At 41.7% G+C, this 16440-nt stretch overlaps 1 protein-coding gene across 5 annotated transcripts in view; it reads right to left on the bottom strand.

Annotated features, from left to right (window-relative positions):
* DOCK2 (dedicator of cytokinesis 2) overlaps positions 1–16440 on the bottom strand; it is a 445548-nt gene that overhangs the window by 271582 nt on the left and 157526 nt on the right. For all 5 annotated transcript variants that reach the window (XM_055285285.2, XM_063642612.1, XM_055285286.2 and 2 more), the window contains one exon: positions 2048–2196. In XM_055285285.2, the coding sequence (XP_055141260.1) occupies positions 2048–2196 (149 nt within the window). The remainder of the gene's footprint in view (positions 1–2047; positions 2197–16440) is intronic.

A 16440-nucleotide genomic window follows, 5' to 3' on the forward strand; every position in this document is an offset into this window, starting at 1 on the left:
ACACGTTGCCACACCTGGCAAATTTCTTTTCTTCTCTTTCCTTTTTTTCTTTTTTTTTTTTTGTAGAGACAGAGGTCTTGCGATGTTGCCCAGGCTGGTCTCAAACTCCTGGCCTCAAGTAATCCTCCTCCCTGGGCCACCCAAAATGCTGGAATCACAGGCATGATCAACCTCCCTGGCTGAGGCAACATTACATAGGATGTTACCACAGAAATAGTAGACAAACCCTCATGTTTCTACACTACAATTAAGACTGAAATCTCCCTTTAAAAAGACAATTTTTAAAAAGATCAAATAGCTAAGACTGGAACCAGCTCAACAGCTGGCTACTGAATGTCCTTATAGAAACATCATCACCCTAACATCATCATCTGAATGAATCTTGAATATCTAAACTCTTGGTTATTATACTGTCTTTCCATTAAATGAGGTAGGAGTAGAAAGAAAAAGACCATGCCTTTGTATCCCCTATGCCTGTGATTACACAGAGTCTGAATCAGACTGACCTGCGTTTGAATTTTGACCCTGACATTTATTTGCTCTATTTATTTGGCCTTGAATGCTAATGAAGTCTATGAATTTCAGGTTTTTCATCTCTAAAATGGGAATAATAAGCCTTAGTATCTAGGATCAGAGTGAGCAGAGAGAATGCGCAGATTGCATTTAGCACAGTGCCTAGAAACCAACAAATAGAGATATGATCATTAATTATTCACCACTGAACACTAGCTGAAGCTTCACCTCCTTTGTGTAGGCTTCCTTGACAAAAATGCTTATGTGAGCGCGCACACGTGCACGCACACACACACACACACACACTTTGTAGCTCTTGTACCCCAAATATGCATCTAGATTTTAGCCATTATATATTGGGGATAGGTTTTCTTGTTCCCAGTGCCTAGCGCACACCAGGTATGTCATATGTATTAATATTTCTGCATGAATGAATGAAGCAGGCTATGCATATGTAGTAATAAGACAAGAAGCGGCTTAATTGGGATGGTAAGTGTAGAAAGGAAGAGACAAGAGAGACGGTATGCAAGGAAATTGATCATAATGGTTGACTATGGATCTGACCAGTAAAGGAACATTGCTCTGCGGAGTTTTCGAATTATAGTCAATAATAGACACAGTTCATTCAGAAAGCTCTTCTCTGAGGATGTTCTAGGGAGGAGAGAGAAAGGGGCAATGCTCACACAAATGCTTAGAAAAAAATGTATTGGTTGTTTGGGTCTATGTAGTCCTCTGAAGCCAGTCCCATCTAAGGACTGAGTACCTCCTGGACATTACTCAAGGACAAAGAGGAGCTGCCAGAGGAACCTGGGTCAGATCAAGCACCCTCCTTCCATCTTCCAATGCTTAAGAATTCCAGGCCTGGGTCTAATCACTACCTCTCAGTCTTCACCACCCCATCTAGCTTATCTTCTGTAGATTCAGCCCTTTGGAAGCCCTCCACTTACTCCCACTGAGACTTTCCTATGGTTTCCATCCCCGGCTAATCTCTGAATGACGTCTACAAAATACACAATGACTTCACGGCCACAGGCATCTCCCTACCACCATCCTACTCCACACCCTACCTCTGGAATCTGAGCCCTGGCAATCTGCTCATGCAGGAAGAGGCTTAATCATTTTTATCATTTCAGAAGGTAACTGAAGAAACAAAACCCAAGTAAATCAGCTAAGAAAGCAGACACGAGAGTCTTCTTGTCTGTCTAGGCATAGGAAACTCCTCCCCCCACCCCTGCAAACTAGGGCGTGAGTACATGAACAAGCCATCTTAAAAGGCTGCAATAATGTCTAACCCACATTCTGAGAAAGCCTGGCCAACCAGACACACAGTGACAAAATGCTACATGATTAACTCCAGTCCCCTAGCCATCCTTCACAGCAATGGGGGTTAGTCACAGGACAAGTAGGCCTGCTGAGCAAGCCGTTGACCTTTATCTTTAGACTCCAGCTGCTATCCATCAGCATCAATATTTCACAATTTAATCAACTTAGCCCTAGTCTGAGTCCAGGATATCTCATCATCAGGAGGACTCACCGCATCCTGGTAGCTAAGGACTTCCAAGATGCTGTTGAGCAATTCAACGCAGGACTTCTTCTCCATGCCCTGGTGTTGCATGTCATCCTTCTGCTCCAGCAGCTCCTTCAGCTCTTTGGTGATGACAGGAAGCAGAATGTCCCGGCATTCTGGAATAAAGACAGTTCAGAGGAATGCAGAATTCCTCATTTTTTAGTTTCTTTTCTTTCATATATGCATACAATTTTTCATTAAATAAATAGTTCATGAAGACATTCTCCTTGTGAAACATTAAAATATTAAAGATTAGGTTAAGATTTCCTGAGAACATCATTCACAATTCTAGTCCCTTTTCTAACCCTTCCTACCCAGAGGCAACCAGTTATTTTATTCTGTATATTCCAGTATATTCTATATATTTTATATATACACATACATATAAAAATGTGCCATATGAAATATCTAGTGTTATTTTAACTTTGCATTTCATTTAAATCATATACTGTGACTATAAACTTCCAAGATCCTTTTATATGATTTTACTTATGTGTTTATCAGTATAAAACATATAGTTATTTTGGCTTTGTTTCCATTTTATACAAGGGAACCATGATGTATATATTACTCTGAACCTTGATTTTTTTTCATTCACTAATATTTCTTGGAGCACTTTCTGTATTATCACATTTAGGGACCAACTTAGTTATTTTTAACTGTTTTATAGCACTCTTTATTATGGATGTATTTTTCTATTCAGCCATACTTGTACTACTGGACATTTTTCTCTGGTACAGACGATACAAAATGAACAACCTTCCACTTGCATCCTTCTGCATATTGCTTTCATTTACCAGCCTGGCCAACATGGCGAAAACCCGTCTCTACTAGAAATACTAAAATTAGTTGGGCATGGTGGCATGCGCCTGTAATCCCAGCTCTTTGGGGGGCTGAGGCAGGAGAATCACTTGAACCCAGGAAGTGGAGGTTGCAGTGAGCTGAGATGGTGCCACTGTACTCCAGCCTGGGTAACAGAGAGAGACTCCATCTCAAAAAAAAGAAAGAAACTAAAACTTTTGCAGAGAAGGGTATGTCCCTTGACATTGCTGTTTCAGGGAAATTTCTGGAAGGTTCTGAAGCCCTTCGCAGCTTTGTCTCCATATTTCCCTTGAAAATAGAAAACCTTGAGGAAAAAAAAAAAATCCAAAAATGTGTCAAGCTGCCCCCACTCAAATGCTGCTTGAGCTGCAATATGAATCATACACACCAGGATTTCATTTTCAATCTAACAAATAGATGTTGGACATCTTTAATGTGGAAGATACTCTCCTTATCGAGGTACAGAGATAAGACGTGGTTCTGCCCGTTAGGTACTTAAAAACTGACAGAGGTGATTACAGAAAAAAAAAAAAAAAAAAGCAAAACCAATGAACAATGGCAGAAATTAGAATAAGACAAAGGTCAGAAGAGGTAGAGGACATCTCTTATTCTGTCAGCCCAAGAGCTACACCCACTCCTTCTGGCACAGCACCCTGACTGTACATGGGGGAGCCATACTGTCATGGGCTATAATCCTGAGAAGCTGTCATAGGCTCCCTGCCTTCCCCTGGGGAAGGGCTGGACACCTGGCCCCAATTAGGATGGCCTCCTGAAATCTGAAACTTGAGGGAACGTTCATAACGATAACTGCCAACGGTACTAATACACAGTATTCTGAGTGCTTACAATGTGCTAGGCACTGTTGCAAGTGTCTTGCATGAATCATCTCAGTAAATTCTCCTAGTGACTAAGGGAGGTAGACACTATTATTTCCCCATTTTGCCGACGAGGAAACAAAGGGTTAGTAAGTGGTAAATCCGGCCTGACTACAGAGACTGTGCTCTTAAGCACTACGTGAAATGTGCAGTCTTGGCTGGGCACGGTGGCTCAAACGCCCATAATCTCAGCACTTTGGGAGGCTGAGGCAGGTGGATCACTTGAGGTCAGGAGTGTGAGACCAGCCTGGACAATATGGTGAAACCCCAAGTCTACTAAAACAAACAAACAAACAAACAAACACCCAAAAGTATCTGGGTGTGGTGACAGGCACCTGTAATCCCAGCAACTCAGAAGGCTGAGGCAGGAGAATAGCTTAAGCCAGGCGGAAGCTTAAATCAGGGAGGCAGAAATTGCAGTGAGCCAAGGTCACACCACTGCACTCCAGCCTGGGCAACAGAGCAAGACTATCTCAAAAAAAAAAAAAAAAAAAAAGAAAAGAAAAGAAAAAGAAAGAAAAGAAAAAAGAAAAAGAAAAAAATGTGTAGTCTCTTGGGCTCCGCTTTCATCACAGAAGTGCCCCAAGGAGGCTGCCCAGGGGTGCATGCTGAGTCCCCTCTCCCTCCAAGATTCTGAGTCTCTCCTCTCCGATAACTAGTTCCTCAGCATTTCCTCTGATTCTATGTGTTATTCCCTTTCTTCCAAATACATTTGTTTTTACTTAAATTTACCAGAGTAGGATTCTGTTGCTTGAAACCAAAGAGTCCCAACTTATAGAGTCACAAAACGTATTGAATGCTTCAGAAGCCCTCTCATGAGCTCTGGTCAGAAGGTTCATAGAAGACTTTATAGGATCTAATAGAGTATATCCCTTCTCTCAGAGCCAAATCTCAGTTTTTAATTAAATTCCAATAAGTGTAATTAATGTTTATTCATCCCACTAAAGATTAAGCTCCATGAGAGCTGAACTAATATTCAAGTGCCTGATACAGTACCTGGTTCATAGGAGTGAGTCAGTAAATCTTGGCTGAATGAATGGAGGAGGTGGCATTTGAGACAGTCTGTGACAAGTGGATAATATTGCAATAGGAAGAGTGAGGATTTAGGGAACACTTGGTGGTTTAGAGAACATAAATCTAGGGTTATATTCTCTTGGAAGGAGAATAATGAAAGATAACACTTAAAAGAAGTGTTCTTAATTGCAACGGAAGTGTCAGTTCTATGGAAACAAAATTATAGATGACAAAAATTTTGATTCTGCTTTGCTTAAAATTGTAGATAAAATCATAGGCCACAGCTTTAATGACACTTTATAAGAAATTTGGACTGAAGATATTGTTCGGGCTGCGCATGGTAGCTCACACCTATAATTGCAGCACTTTGGGAGATGGAGGCAGTAGGATAACTTGAGCCCAGGAGTTCAAGACCAGCCTGGGCAACATAGGAAGACCCCATCTCTACCAAAAATTTAAAAATTAGCTGGGCATAGTGATGCATGCCTGTAGTCCCAGCTACTCAGGAGGCTGAAGTGAGAAGATCAGAGCCCAGGAAGTAAAGGCTGCAGTTAGCCATGATCACACCGCTACACACCAGCCTGGGCGACAGAGTGAGACCCTGTCTCAAAAGAAAAAAAAAACCAACTAGTTGGCCTAAGGACTTTTGAGAGTACAATACATTGATTAGCCACTACCATTTGTTTAGAAAGATAAGGGAGAAAGTTGGAGAAAATATATCTATTACTTTATCAATTACCCTATTACTTAAGTTAAATATTTAGTCCATATCTTGCCATCATAAAGTTGAGATTTTCATCCAGATGTATTTATTAAGCAGGGTAAAAAAATGTCTTACAATATTCATTAAAAAGTTTATTTTAAAAGTTATCTTCTCTTTTTTCTTTTGCCTGGCTAAAAGTTATCTTCAAAAGGATGTGAACTTGTAACTTTGCAATGTTTTGTTTGCTATAGGGAAATTAAGTGTTGAAATTCTTGCTGTAGAAAAACTAGGTAAGTTCATCTGAAGTGGTAAATGCTTTGTCACTGGGAGACAAATAACTTACCTAACTTAATGATACTTAGCTTCCCAATTATGCCTTCATTGATGTGATAATTAAGCCCAGCCAGAAGATAAAAATTGTGCATTATCTTATTAAGTTAGATAAAGGTGGTAAAGTCTTCCTCTTTGAAAAGTAAAATAAGAGATTCTAAAAAAGGAGATTTAAAATACAACAGAAAGTCTTCTTTTTCCACAGTCCTTTGGGTAAAAGGGAGTCACAAAAAGATGTGCCTTCAGGAAATCTGTGTCACTGCAGTGAAGATGCCATGGTGATGACAATCAAGGTGATGACAATAAGTATAAGAGTGCCTGGGTTGTCCCCTAGATTCCTAGCTTCTGAAATAACGTATTTGGATTCTGCTGAAGCTAAAGATTTGATAAGCCCTTGAAGCAAGGTAGTAAGAAACAAATCAAGCGTGGTCAATCGTCTTGAGCTTAAAGTACAAGATGACAATGTTTTAAAGCTTAAAATAGCTTTTTGTGACTCAAGATTAAAAATTATTTAAAACTCTCTCCACCTGTAAAATGAGGTCAGTAGGACCTATAGGAAGGAACTATGTAAAGGCAGATCAAGAGCTAACCCATTCACACATTTAACTGACTCTTTCAGTCAGTCATTCTACACATTTATTGAAGGCTTACTATGTGCCAATCACTATTCTAGGGTGGAAAGGAATGACCAGGGGTTAACTACCCATCACTGCACAGAGCCAACAGAGATAAAAAGCAGACTTGAGCAGACAGGAAAAACACTTAGTACCTTTATATCTTACGAGTGGCAACCTATTAGGAGTGGTCATAAAACAGCTGTGGAATAACTGAGGTCAGGGTTTTCCTTAAAAGGTCATTCTGTTAGCACTCTAGTTGAGATACCTCACATAAATCCCATTACTAAGATATGAATCCAAGGAAAAAGCCACTTGGGAGATTTTAGATATGAAAGATCTCCTTGGGAAGTCACCAGACTTTAAATCCTACTTAAAATTGAACTAAGCTAGTAGATTTTTCATGGGAAAGTCTGGCAGTAAGTTCTCCATTCCTAGAAGTATACAAGTAGTAGGTTGCTGTCTACAGATAGGCACAAGGAAGAGGTAAAGTATCAGATGAAGGGATGAACTGAATGATTAAGGCCACATGCAAAATTCTAGGATTCTATAAAACATAGGTTCCAAGGAAGTTGCAGGAGGAAGGATATATTTGCTAGGTGGAAAGACAGCTGGTGTTTGCCTTGCTTACAAAGTACTGAGGCTGTGGGAGTTGCAGACCAGGCACTAGGAGAAGCAATGGTTTATCAACCTGAAAGGCAGCTGCTTTACAGATTCTCAAAACCAGCATCCCCATAAGATGGAGGCTCATGGTGTGGAGAGTCAGCAAGATTTTCACTGAAGAGACCATTAATAACATGGCCTGTTTTTCAGAAGGTACTCTGTCTTCTCTTTAACCATGATTTCTCAGAAATGTCTGGCTCCTGTTTGTAGATGAAATAATTTTTCTCATTTGTAATTGGAGCTGTGAAATTATATTAGTCGTAAAGCTTCAGGAAGCAGCATTTCCAAATTGCTGCTTGATTGTCAAGCCAACAAACACAAATGGTTTTGAAGATAAATAGTGCAAACCCTGAAATAAATCTTCATAGGCAGAGGTAATGAATGTCAGAGACCTGCGCACCCAGGCTGGGTTCCCGCGCCTTAGGTATCCAATGTCTGACAAAGGCTGGGAGACTTGCCACCAAGTGACAAGTCCAAATTATAATTCAGACCAGCCATGGGGGAATCTGCAGAACTACTCAACAGCTTGGGTTTTAATCGAAAGGGTTTTCTTTGTCCAAGTGATTGCAGAGAAGAAAATGCAGTATTTCTGGGTTCTGGGTCCTCCCTTAGGAAAGTTTTGTCATGTGGCGGTCAGTGCTACCTACCTGAGTGCAAAGCCCTCTTAAAGTGTGGTGTGCTTTTGCAATTATTTGATGGCTCAGGGACACTTCAAATAAGAGGACCCTTTTCTTCACCTGCTCCTTGCCAGTATCAGCCCCATTGGAAGAACTAAATAAGAATTCTTTGTCACTTTGGAAAACCACCTTGAGATGCATCCAGCCAAAATCACATTTGCGACCACAGCCACAATCCAGCTCCAGCAGAAAACACTTCTAAAAACCATATCTGAATTGACCCTCTTCCCCACAAGTCTGTTCTTTCTCCTTTGCTGTCTCTCAAGAGTGGGGACACCTCCAGTCACACAGTCAACCAAGCAAAGAAATCATCTTTGAGTTCTTCTTCTCTTTACATCAGCATCTAATCCATCATGAAGTTATGTCCATTCTACCCTCAAGCCGACTTCCTTCATGTTCTGTGTCAAGTCTCCTAACCGCCCTCCCTGCTCCCTGCACAGGAGTCCCTTGTGGTCAGGAAATTCTTCAGTAACTTCCTATTGCCCTCAGAATGAGTTTTCTCAACTCTCTGGCATGGCTGGAGGCCATCTGTGAGCAAGCTTTTCCCTTAACTCATCATGGGCGCTCACCACTTGCCACTCCTCCACCTCCCTCTCTCTGTTCCAACCACAAACTCTCTCCTTCTCCTGAATTTTTGCATGTTACTTTCTTTGCCTAGAATGCTCTTGTCCCAGCCATCTTCTCCTGACTCCTTCCCTTCTAGCTGTTAACTTAGATGTCAAATCCTCTAGGATGATTTTCCTGACACCCCACCTCTGCCTTGGGTGACTCTTCTTCATTTCTATAGCACCCAGAATATATTTTGATATATTTCCATCTTACCATTTATCACACGATATGATCATTGTCTATGTAACAGGAAAACCAGCGAGATTCTTGCTGTCAGCCCATAAATGCAAGTAAGGCCCAAGCTGTAGTTGGGGTACACCATCATCCCTCCAGGTTTTTTGAGAGGTACCATTTCAGGACCAGCCCTACACCAACCCATATGCACTCACCCAGAACTAACAGAAGGTCAGCAGTGGCCTTTGGATGTAATGCAATTTCCGTGGGATATGCCATTACCCCTCTCCTCCATGAAACTCATGTTGAGAGAAGGAGAACCCAAAGAGTCACTCATAAAACATAAGACAAGATGGACACTATATCCCTGCTAGGGAAATGCTTGCCAATCTGTGAACCTAGGTACATCCTGGTCCCACCATCAGAATACAGATTTTAGGACATTCTAGAGTGTAGTGACTGTACTTCTCTAGCCCCTCTCTTACTGTTGGGGAAGAAGGTTAAACAAGCAATGCATCTTTGACGGGGCTCAGTCACATCCTCAGCATGAGTGCCCATGTTTCTAAGCCTGACTGTGGCAGCCTGCACTTGGAATCTCATTCCACTCATAACCAGCCCCTGACTTTGTCACCAGCACGGGTGAATCGACTCTTCAATCCTGTTCCATTTTTCACAGACTTTAAGGTGAAACTCATTCGGCTTTGGCCAAGTTCCTATCGACTGAACGTCGAATTCCCCTCAGCTCAACTCTCTCGGAGGACTGGCAATGCTGAAGGGGTGGGAGAGGCTCTAGATGTCACAGCTCACCCTGCCCTCCCCCTGTAATTGAAACCCAAAATTCTCCCAGGCAGGACTGGCCAGTGTAAACCCAGCTCTGCTCTGCCAGGCTGCTTTTCTTCCGTTTGGTTTGCAAGCATTTGCAGATGTTGAAAGCCGCTTGGTTGGATCAACTGGACACAAAGGGAGATCTCCATAGACATGATTCTAGTCTGACAGTTAGCAATTTGTTCTCACAACCTCCCTCCTCCAGCCAGCATATCATGAAGAAAACTAATTCCGCCCACTGGGAAATCAATAACTACCCACAAATTTCATATTCCAGATCAGGTTACAAGCCTTTTACAACTTCACTAGCATTTTCCCCCAACGCATTCTTCAGCAGCTCCCCATGAGTCACTTGCCTCATCCGCCCCGAAACACACCTCATTACAACACCCAGAATCACCACCCACAGCCCTCTGGCAGCCTCCGGCACCATCTATGTCTCCAATTTATGAACCCCTCAGGGGCCAAAATATATCTCCCAGCTAAACAAACACAGCCTATTTAGAAAAGTTAGAAATCAGCACCGGGTTAAAATTCTCTCCAGGTATCTTAGAAGGGAGAAAATATAGTTAGGCGGTAAATCCTCAAGGAAAAACGTACTTCCAGAGCTTTATACTAGATATCCATCAAAAGTCCAAACCAAGCTCTTGCTTTTACCATATATCCTTTATATTGAATGTAAAAAGTGATTTTGCACTAAACCTAATAAGCAAATACCCTATAAGTTGGCTCATGCTATTTAGAAGCACAGAGGAAGCAGGGAGGGTGGACTGACATGTAACTGATGGAACTGTTACTGTATATGTGTGTGTAGAGATGGGGTCTTGGTATGTTGCCCAGGCTGGTCTCAAAATCCTGGGCTTAAGCAATCCACACACCTTGGCCTCCCAAATTAAAGAACTTTTTTTTTTTTTTTTTTGTTGAGACAGAGTCTCGGTCTGTCACCCAGGCTGGAGTGCAGTGGCACGATCTCTGCTCACTAAAAGCTCCGCCTCCCAGGTTCATGCCATTCTCCTGCCTCAGCCTCCTAAGTAGCTGGGACTACAGGCACCTGCCACCGCACCCAGCTAATTTTTTGTATTTTTAGTAGAGATGGGGTTTCACCGTGTTAACCAGGATGGTCTTGATCTCCTGACCTCGTGATCCGCCCGCCTCAGCCTCCCAAAGTGCTAGGATTACAGACATGAGCCACTGTGCCCGGCCAAAGTAAAGAACTTTTAACAGGATGTGAATATGTTTATATCCAAAAAAGTCACACTGATTATAAATATAATTTGAAAGCTCTGAGAGTCGACATGCAATATATTTACATCCTTAAACATGTTATGTTTAAATATATACACATATATATGCATACACATAGTCAATACTCACTGTTCTCATGGATATTATATTCTAGTAAAGTGCTATAATTAATTAAATAGACAAGATAATAGTTGTCTTAGGTTAGATACTCCAGAAGCAAACTCTAACATGAAGTTTGGGTGAAGAGGACTTATTAGGAGATGTTCCAGAAAAATATGCAAGAGGATTGGGGAAGTGGAGGGAAGGAGGCCAAGCCGAGTATAAAAATCAAGCAAGCCTCACAAAAGGTAACTTTTGAGCTCAACCCTATGAGGAGTTCTGGAGACAGTGTAGACTCCAGGGGTGATGAACCTGGAATGTTCAGACCCAGGGGGTGGACAGCGCTTTGGGTGGTTCCAGTCGCCGGGAAAAGTAGGGTCTTGCAGCCCGAGGGCAGCCCTGGGAGGCAGGTGCTGGAGTTGGGGGCCATGAGAGCTGATGTTACAACAATGGGCACTGATAACTACCAGCAAGGAAATTAACCAGGTGACAGGATGAAGAGAATCTAGGGGCCTGTGAAGACCACTTCATACAGTGCAGTCAAGGAAGGCCTGGCTGAGCTGGACACGCTTAAGCTGAGACCTGAAGGGGGAGAAGGCAGCTGCATGCACTGGTCTCAGGGATGCACACTTGCAGAGGAAACGGCATGGAAAGGCTCTGCGGTGGAAATCTGCAGAACTCGGAGGAACGATGTGGACACAAGTGTGGCTGGATTGCAGGAAACGGGTTTAATGTGAGGTGATAAATTTGGAGAAGTTGCCAGGGCCACGTCTCATCAGGCCCTGGGGCCCATGGTAAAAAGTCTGATTCCTGGGGAGTGATAAACACTTTTCATTTTTGTGTTTTTAATGGTGGGCCTAGAGAGGAAGGTGGGAAAACACTGAGGAGGCTTTCTGTAGAGGTAAAGAAGGGGTCTTGTATTTACTGCACCCTCACTACCAGACCTTCTCTCTATGAAGTATATCATTATACCTATTTTACACATGAGAGAACTGAAGCTAGAGAGGTTCAGTAACTTGCCTAAAATCATACAGCTAGTAAGCAGAGCTGCATTAAACTCAGGAAATATGATTCCAAAGCCCATATTCATACCTATTAAACTATCCTGCTTCCCTACTATAACAGTGCAGGGGAGAGAAGACGAAAGCTCGATTCATTTGCAGCGGTAGAGACGAGGGTGCAAGTACAGAGGGAAGTCGATGAACATGGGTTATTTTTTGAAGGCAGAGTCGACGTGACCTGCTGATGGATTAGATGTGCTACATACCTGTGTAAGCATATGCATTTTGGAGCATTTGAGTGAGACAGCAATAGATTCATTTTAGGGTTTATCAAATTAGGGTGTAATCATAGAGACCATTTCCTGGCCTCAACTAGCAAGTAATGAAAGACTCCCATCAACGTCTCTCCGATGGCGGGAAATGGCCACTGAGATAGCCTATAATCACGCCTTCTGAAAGCTATTAGGACATAAATACTGTGTTCTGAAAGGTACTTGTACCCTTAGTTACCCCACTGCACTTGCCCGCAACTGTTGGCTGGCCTCCTCATTGCTAGGTTGCTCATTAAATCCAGCTCCTCAGAACGTGCTTTTGGAAAAATAAAAAGCCAATCCAGCTCCTTAGAAAGTGCTTTTAGAAAAATAAAAATGCAGATATGGCCAATTGAATTCGGACCCAATATTTGATTTGTTTCCTAATGCTGAGAATGATTACATTTGCAGTGCCACACCAGATGAATGCAGTTTGGCCTGTTGGAAGACTGTGCACCCACCTCTTCATCCTGGTGATGAAAGGAGCAGCAAATAAAAAAGCTTCTGGCTGCCCAAGCTGCCTCTCTACTGGATAATCTTGACAGTCTTTAAAGAAGGATTCCTAGCTGGGTGCTGGGCATGCATCTGCAGTCCCAGCTACTCGGGACACTGAAATGGAAGGATTGCTTCAGCCCAGGAGTTCAAGGCCAGCCTGGGCAACATAACAAGACCCTCATCTTTAAAATACATATATGTATGTGTGTGTATACATACATATATGCACACACACATATATATACACACATATAAAATATATATACACACATATACATGTATACATATATATAAAATATATATATATACACACACACACTACATAAATAAAGCAAGATTTTTAGGAAAGTGCTCTACTTCAAATTCATGCCAGAGGAAAAATGAGTCCAGTAATGTTGTGCCTATGAAGATCTGTGTCTCACATCCTTTGACACCATTTCCAGTTCAGTGACATCTGAATTCACATTGATTTCTAAGTGCTCAGGACACCTATCAGATTGGTCAGCACCTCCCACACCCTTCCAGGGCTATCATCCCTGACCCACTGTCTCTCATTTGCATCACACCATAGAGAATCCCTTATTCCCTCATGCCAGTCCCCTCTAGAGACTCATAGAATTCCACGGCTTCATGACTCTCAATCTCTACTTAACCAGGAACTCCTACACTTTTATCTCTTTATTGGCTAGTCCATGGTCACATACTCAGATACAGTCTTCTCAGCAGCCAGGGTCACTATAACATTTTTTTTTAAAGGGACAGAAATTATTGGCATGAAGGGGAGTGGGAGAGTGGAATATTAATTGTGAGAGATATGCAATGTACCTTGAACTCCTGCTAGATTCTAGGCATCATACTAAGAATTTATTTGATCCTTACCAAAACCTATTCAACAGATTGTCCCCATTTTACAGATGAGAAAATAGGAGCTCCATGCAGCTCACCCAGCTAGTGTGTCTCCAACAGAGACAAGGTCCCAGCACGGACCTGTCTGACTCCAATGCCAGTGTTATTCCAGCCCCACTCACTCCGGCTCATGAGTGCAGAGCCATTATTACCAATTCCTAGATTCTGCTAGCTTGAGGCAGCCACTCTTTGAGTTTGTTAACTCCGTTAAGTTGGCGTTAAATAGAAAATCCAAGACTTGGATTGTGTGGTCTGTTTAATGATTGATTGATGTTTGTTGTGGTTTTATAAGTTACAGTCTCAGGGGACTGAAAACAAATCTCAGTCCTAGAACCTCAGAATTAAACAATAATGAGCATTAGTCAACTCAGTGGTTAAGTCTTTAGTCCAGTCATTCACTTCTTCTGTTTTTTTATTCAACTATAGTTGGTTGGCCTTCCCCATCACATTGCAGTTAGCTAGCAAACAGCAATCGTGACTTCAAGCCATTTGCTACCTTTTCCTCATTAGACAGTGAGAGCCTGAGGTGAGATATCCAATCTCAATCAAGTCATGTCTCCTACAGTTCCTAGCACAATGCCGTTATCCAGTAGGATCTTTATAAGTGTCAGATGAATGAGTGAGTGTTTGCTGAAGGCAAATAAGGGGCCTGTATTTAGGGCAACTCACAGAATCAGAACCCTGTTTAGTGTTGGATTGGTCAATATTCATTATCCTGTGCCATCCTTGAGGAAACTAGGTGGTAGCAGCTGGAGGTGGGATGGGAGGTGTAGAAGGAGAACTGCATGTGTGTTTCTTTATCTTCACCACCTCCCCTGAGCCGTTTTACCTAATCATAGAGGAAGGCATGGCATAGTAAGTAGAGCTTTAGGTTAAAGGTTTGGAGGCCTGGGTTTGAATCCCAGCCTTACTACCACCAGGCTGTGTGTAACCTTGGATGAGCCATTTCACTTCTCTCCCTCCAAAAATGGAGATGAGAATGACTCTTTCATAAGAAGATCAAAGTAAAACATGATACAAATTCAGTTGCAGTTATTAAGTGCAATGAGGCATTGGAATCCAATGCTACGCAGAAGTTTTTCAGTCCAAAGGAGAGCGTGTTAAAGCTTCAGTTTCCTTCCACAGTTGCTAACTTATAAATTTTACAAATGCCTGGTCCAGACAGGCTGGAATAAAGTGGACTTAAAGCTATTATCTGCATCATTCAAACAAACTACACTTTTGTCTGAATACCAAACTCAGAGAATTGAGTTCTAAGAGGTGGGTATAAATTGAAATAATTGGGATATATGCCTCAGATTTCCATTTTCCCTTTTGTATGTGGACAGACCAATGGAGAGCTCAGGCAAGCGTTCTCTGAACGTCCTTTTTAATTTGTTTGCAACTTAGAATAATAATACCACTTACTGACAACCCTCAAGCCGCACATGAACAATCCTATATCGCCGCCATCACAAAACTTACAAATACCAAAAAGAACAAAAGCCAACAGCAATATTTTGAATCAATATGAGCAGCTAGCATTCCATTTCTGGGAAAATCATGCATTAAAAGCCTCTTGTTTACATTTTAAGGCTAACAGAGGGCCGCTTCATTTCAGAGAATTAAATGAGAAAATTATCCTGGATTCAAGCAATAGCAAAATGGAATGGTTGTGTAATTGTTTCCAATCATCATCCGAGTCTCCTTTTCCCTTACCTTCCCCATATCAGCTCCAAAGAAGAGGAGGCTGGGGCTCCTCTCATTTACAGCTCCACAGATTTAAAACCTAGTGTTGTTTATTACAAAAGGAAAACCAAGAAGTATACTGTATTGCAAATAAACTGAAGAACTGGAAGCAAACTTCAAAGAGGAAAGGAAAAAACCACAGCCATTTTTCTCCCTATAAATAAAAATGGAAATGGGAAGAATTTATCCTCTGGCCTGGTTTTCTTTTCTAAAAGCACTCAGCTAAGAAGGTAGAGAGATGAGACAGACTTGAGGGGCAGGGGCTCTCGCCTGCTTTATTTCTTCACTTGTGAAAAAGAGGCAAGGGGAGCCCTTCCCTAAAAGGCCCAAAGCAAAGAGTGATTTAAGAAATGAATCATACACTTAGGCCCAATATTTAAAAAAGAGGATCAATGGGATTTTGCTTGGACTCTACAGCAATAAGAGGAACTGGTGAAAGTATGAGATGGTAGGAAATAAAGATAATAAATATCAGTTAAAGACATGTAATGAGCTCTCTGTGCAAAGAGAGGACAACATACGCTCCTTACCTTTGAACAGTCCATGTGTACTAAAGAAGCGGGCAATTGATGGAAGCAGTAAGAAAACATATGTACAATGAAACATATTGCATTTCACAGAACTACCACTTGATCCAGCAACCCCATTACTGGGTATTGATCCAAATAAATATAACTCATTCTATTATAAAGACACATGCACACGTACATTCATTGCAGCACTATTCACAATTGCAAAGACATGGAATTAACCTAAATGCCTATTAATAAAAGACTGGATAAACAAAATGTGGTACATATACACCATGGAATACTATGTGGCCATAAAAAAGAACAAGATCATGTCAAAGGTATGGGTGGAGGCAGGGACATGGATGGAGCTGGAGGCCATTATCCTTAGCAAACTAATGCAGGAACAGAAAACCAGATACTACATGTTCTCACTTATAAGTGGGAACTAAATGATGAGAACACATGGACACACAGAGGGGAACAACCCTCACTGCGGTCTATTGGAGGGTGGAGAGTAGAAGGAGGGAGAGGATCAGGACAAATAGCTAATGAATATTAGGCTCAATATCTGGGTGACAAAATAATCTGCATAACAAATCCCCATGACACAAGTTTACCCATATAACAAACCCACACATGGACCCCTGAACTTCAAATAAAAGTTAAAAAAAGAAACATACCACATTTCAAATTATGTTCAGTATCCCCAATGTGTATCTACAATTGTACTCCTACGAAATTGCAAGTAATTTTGCAT

The sequence above is a fragment of the Symphalangus syndactylus genome, chromosome 7 (assembly GCF_028878055.3).
Source record: "Symphalangus syndactylus isolate Jambi chromosome 7, NHGRI_mSymSyn1-v2.1_pri, whole genome shotgun sequence".
Classification (NCBI taxonomy): Eukaryota; Metazoa; Chordata; class Mammalia; order Primates; family Hylobatidae; genus Symphalangus; species Symphalangus syndactylus.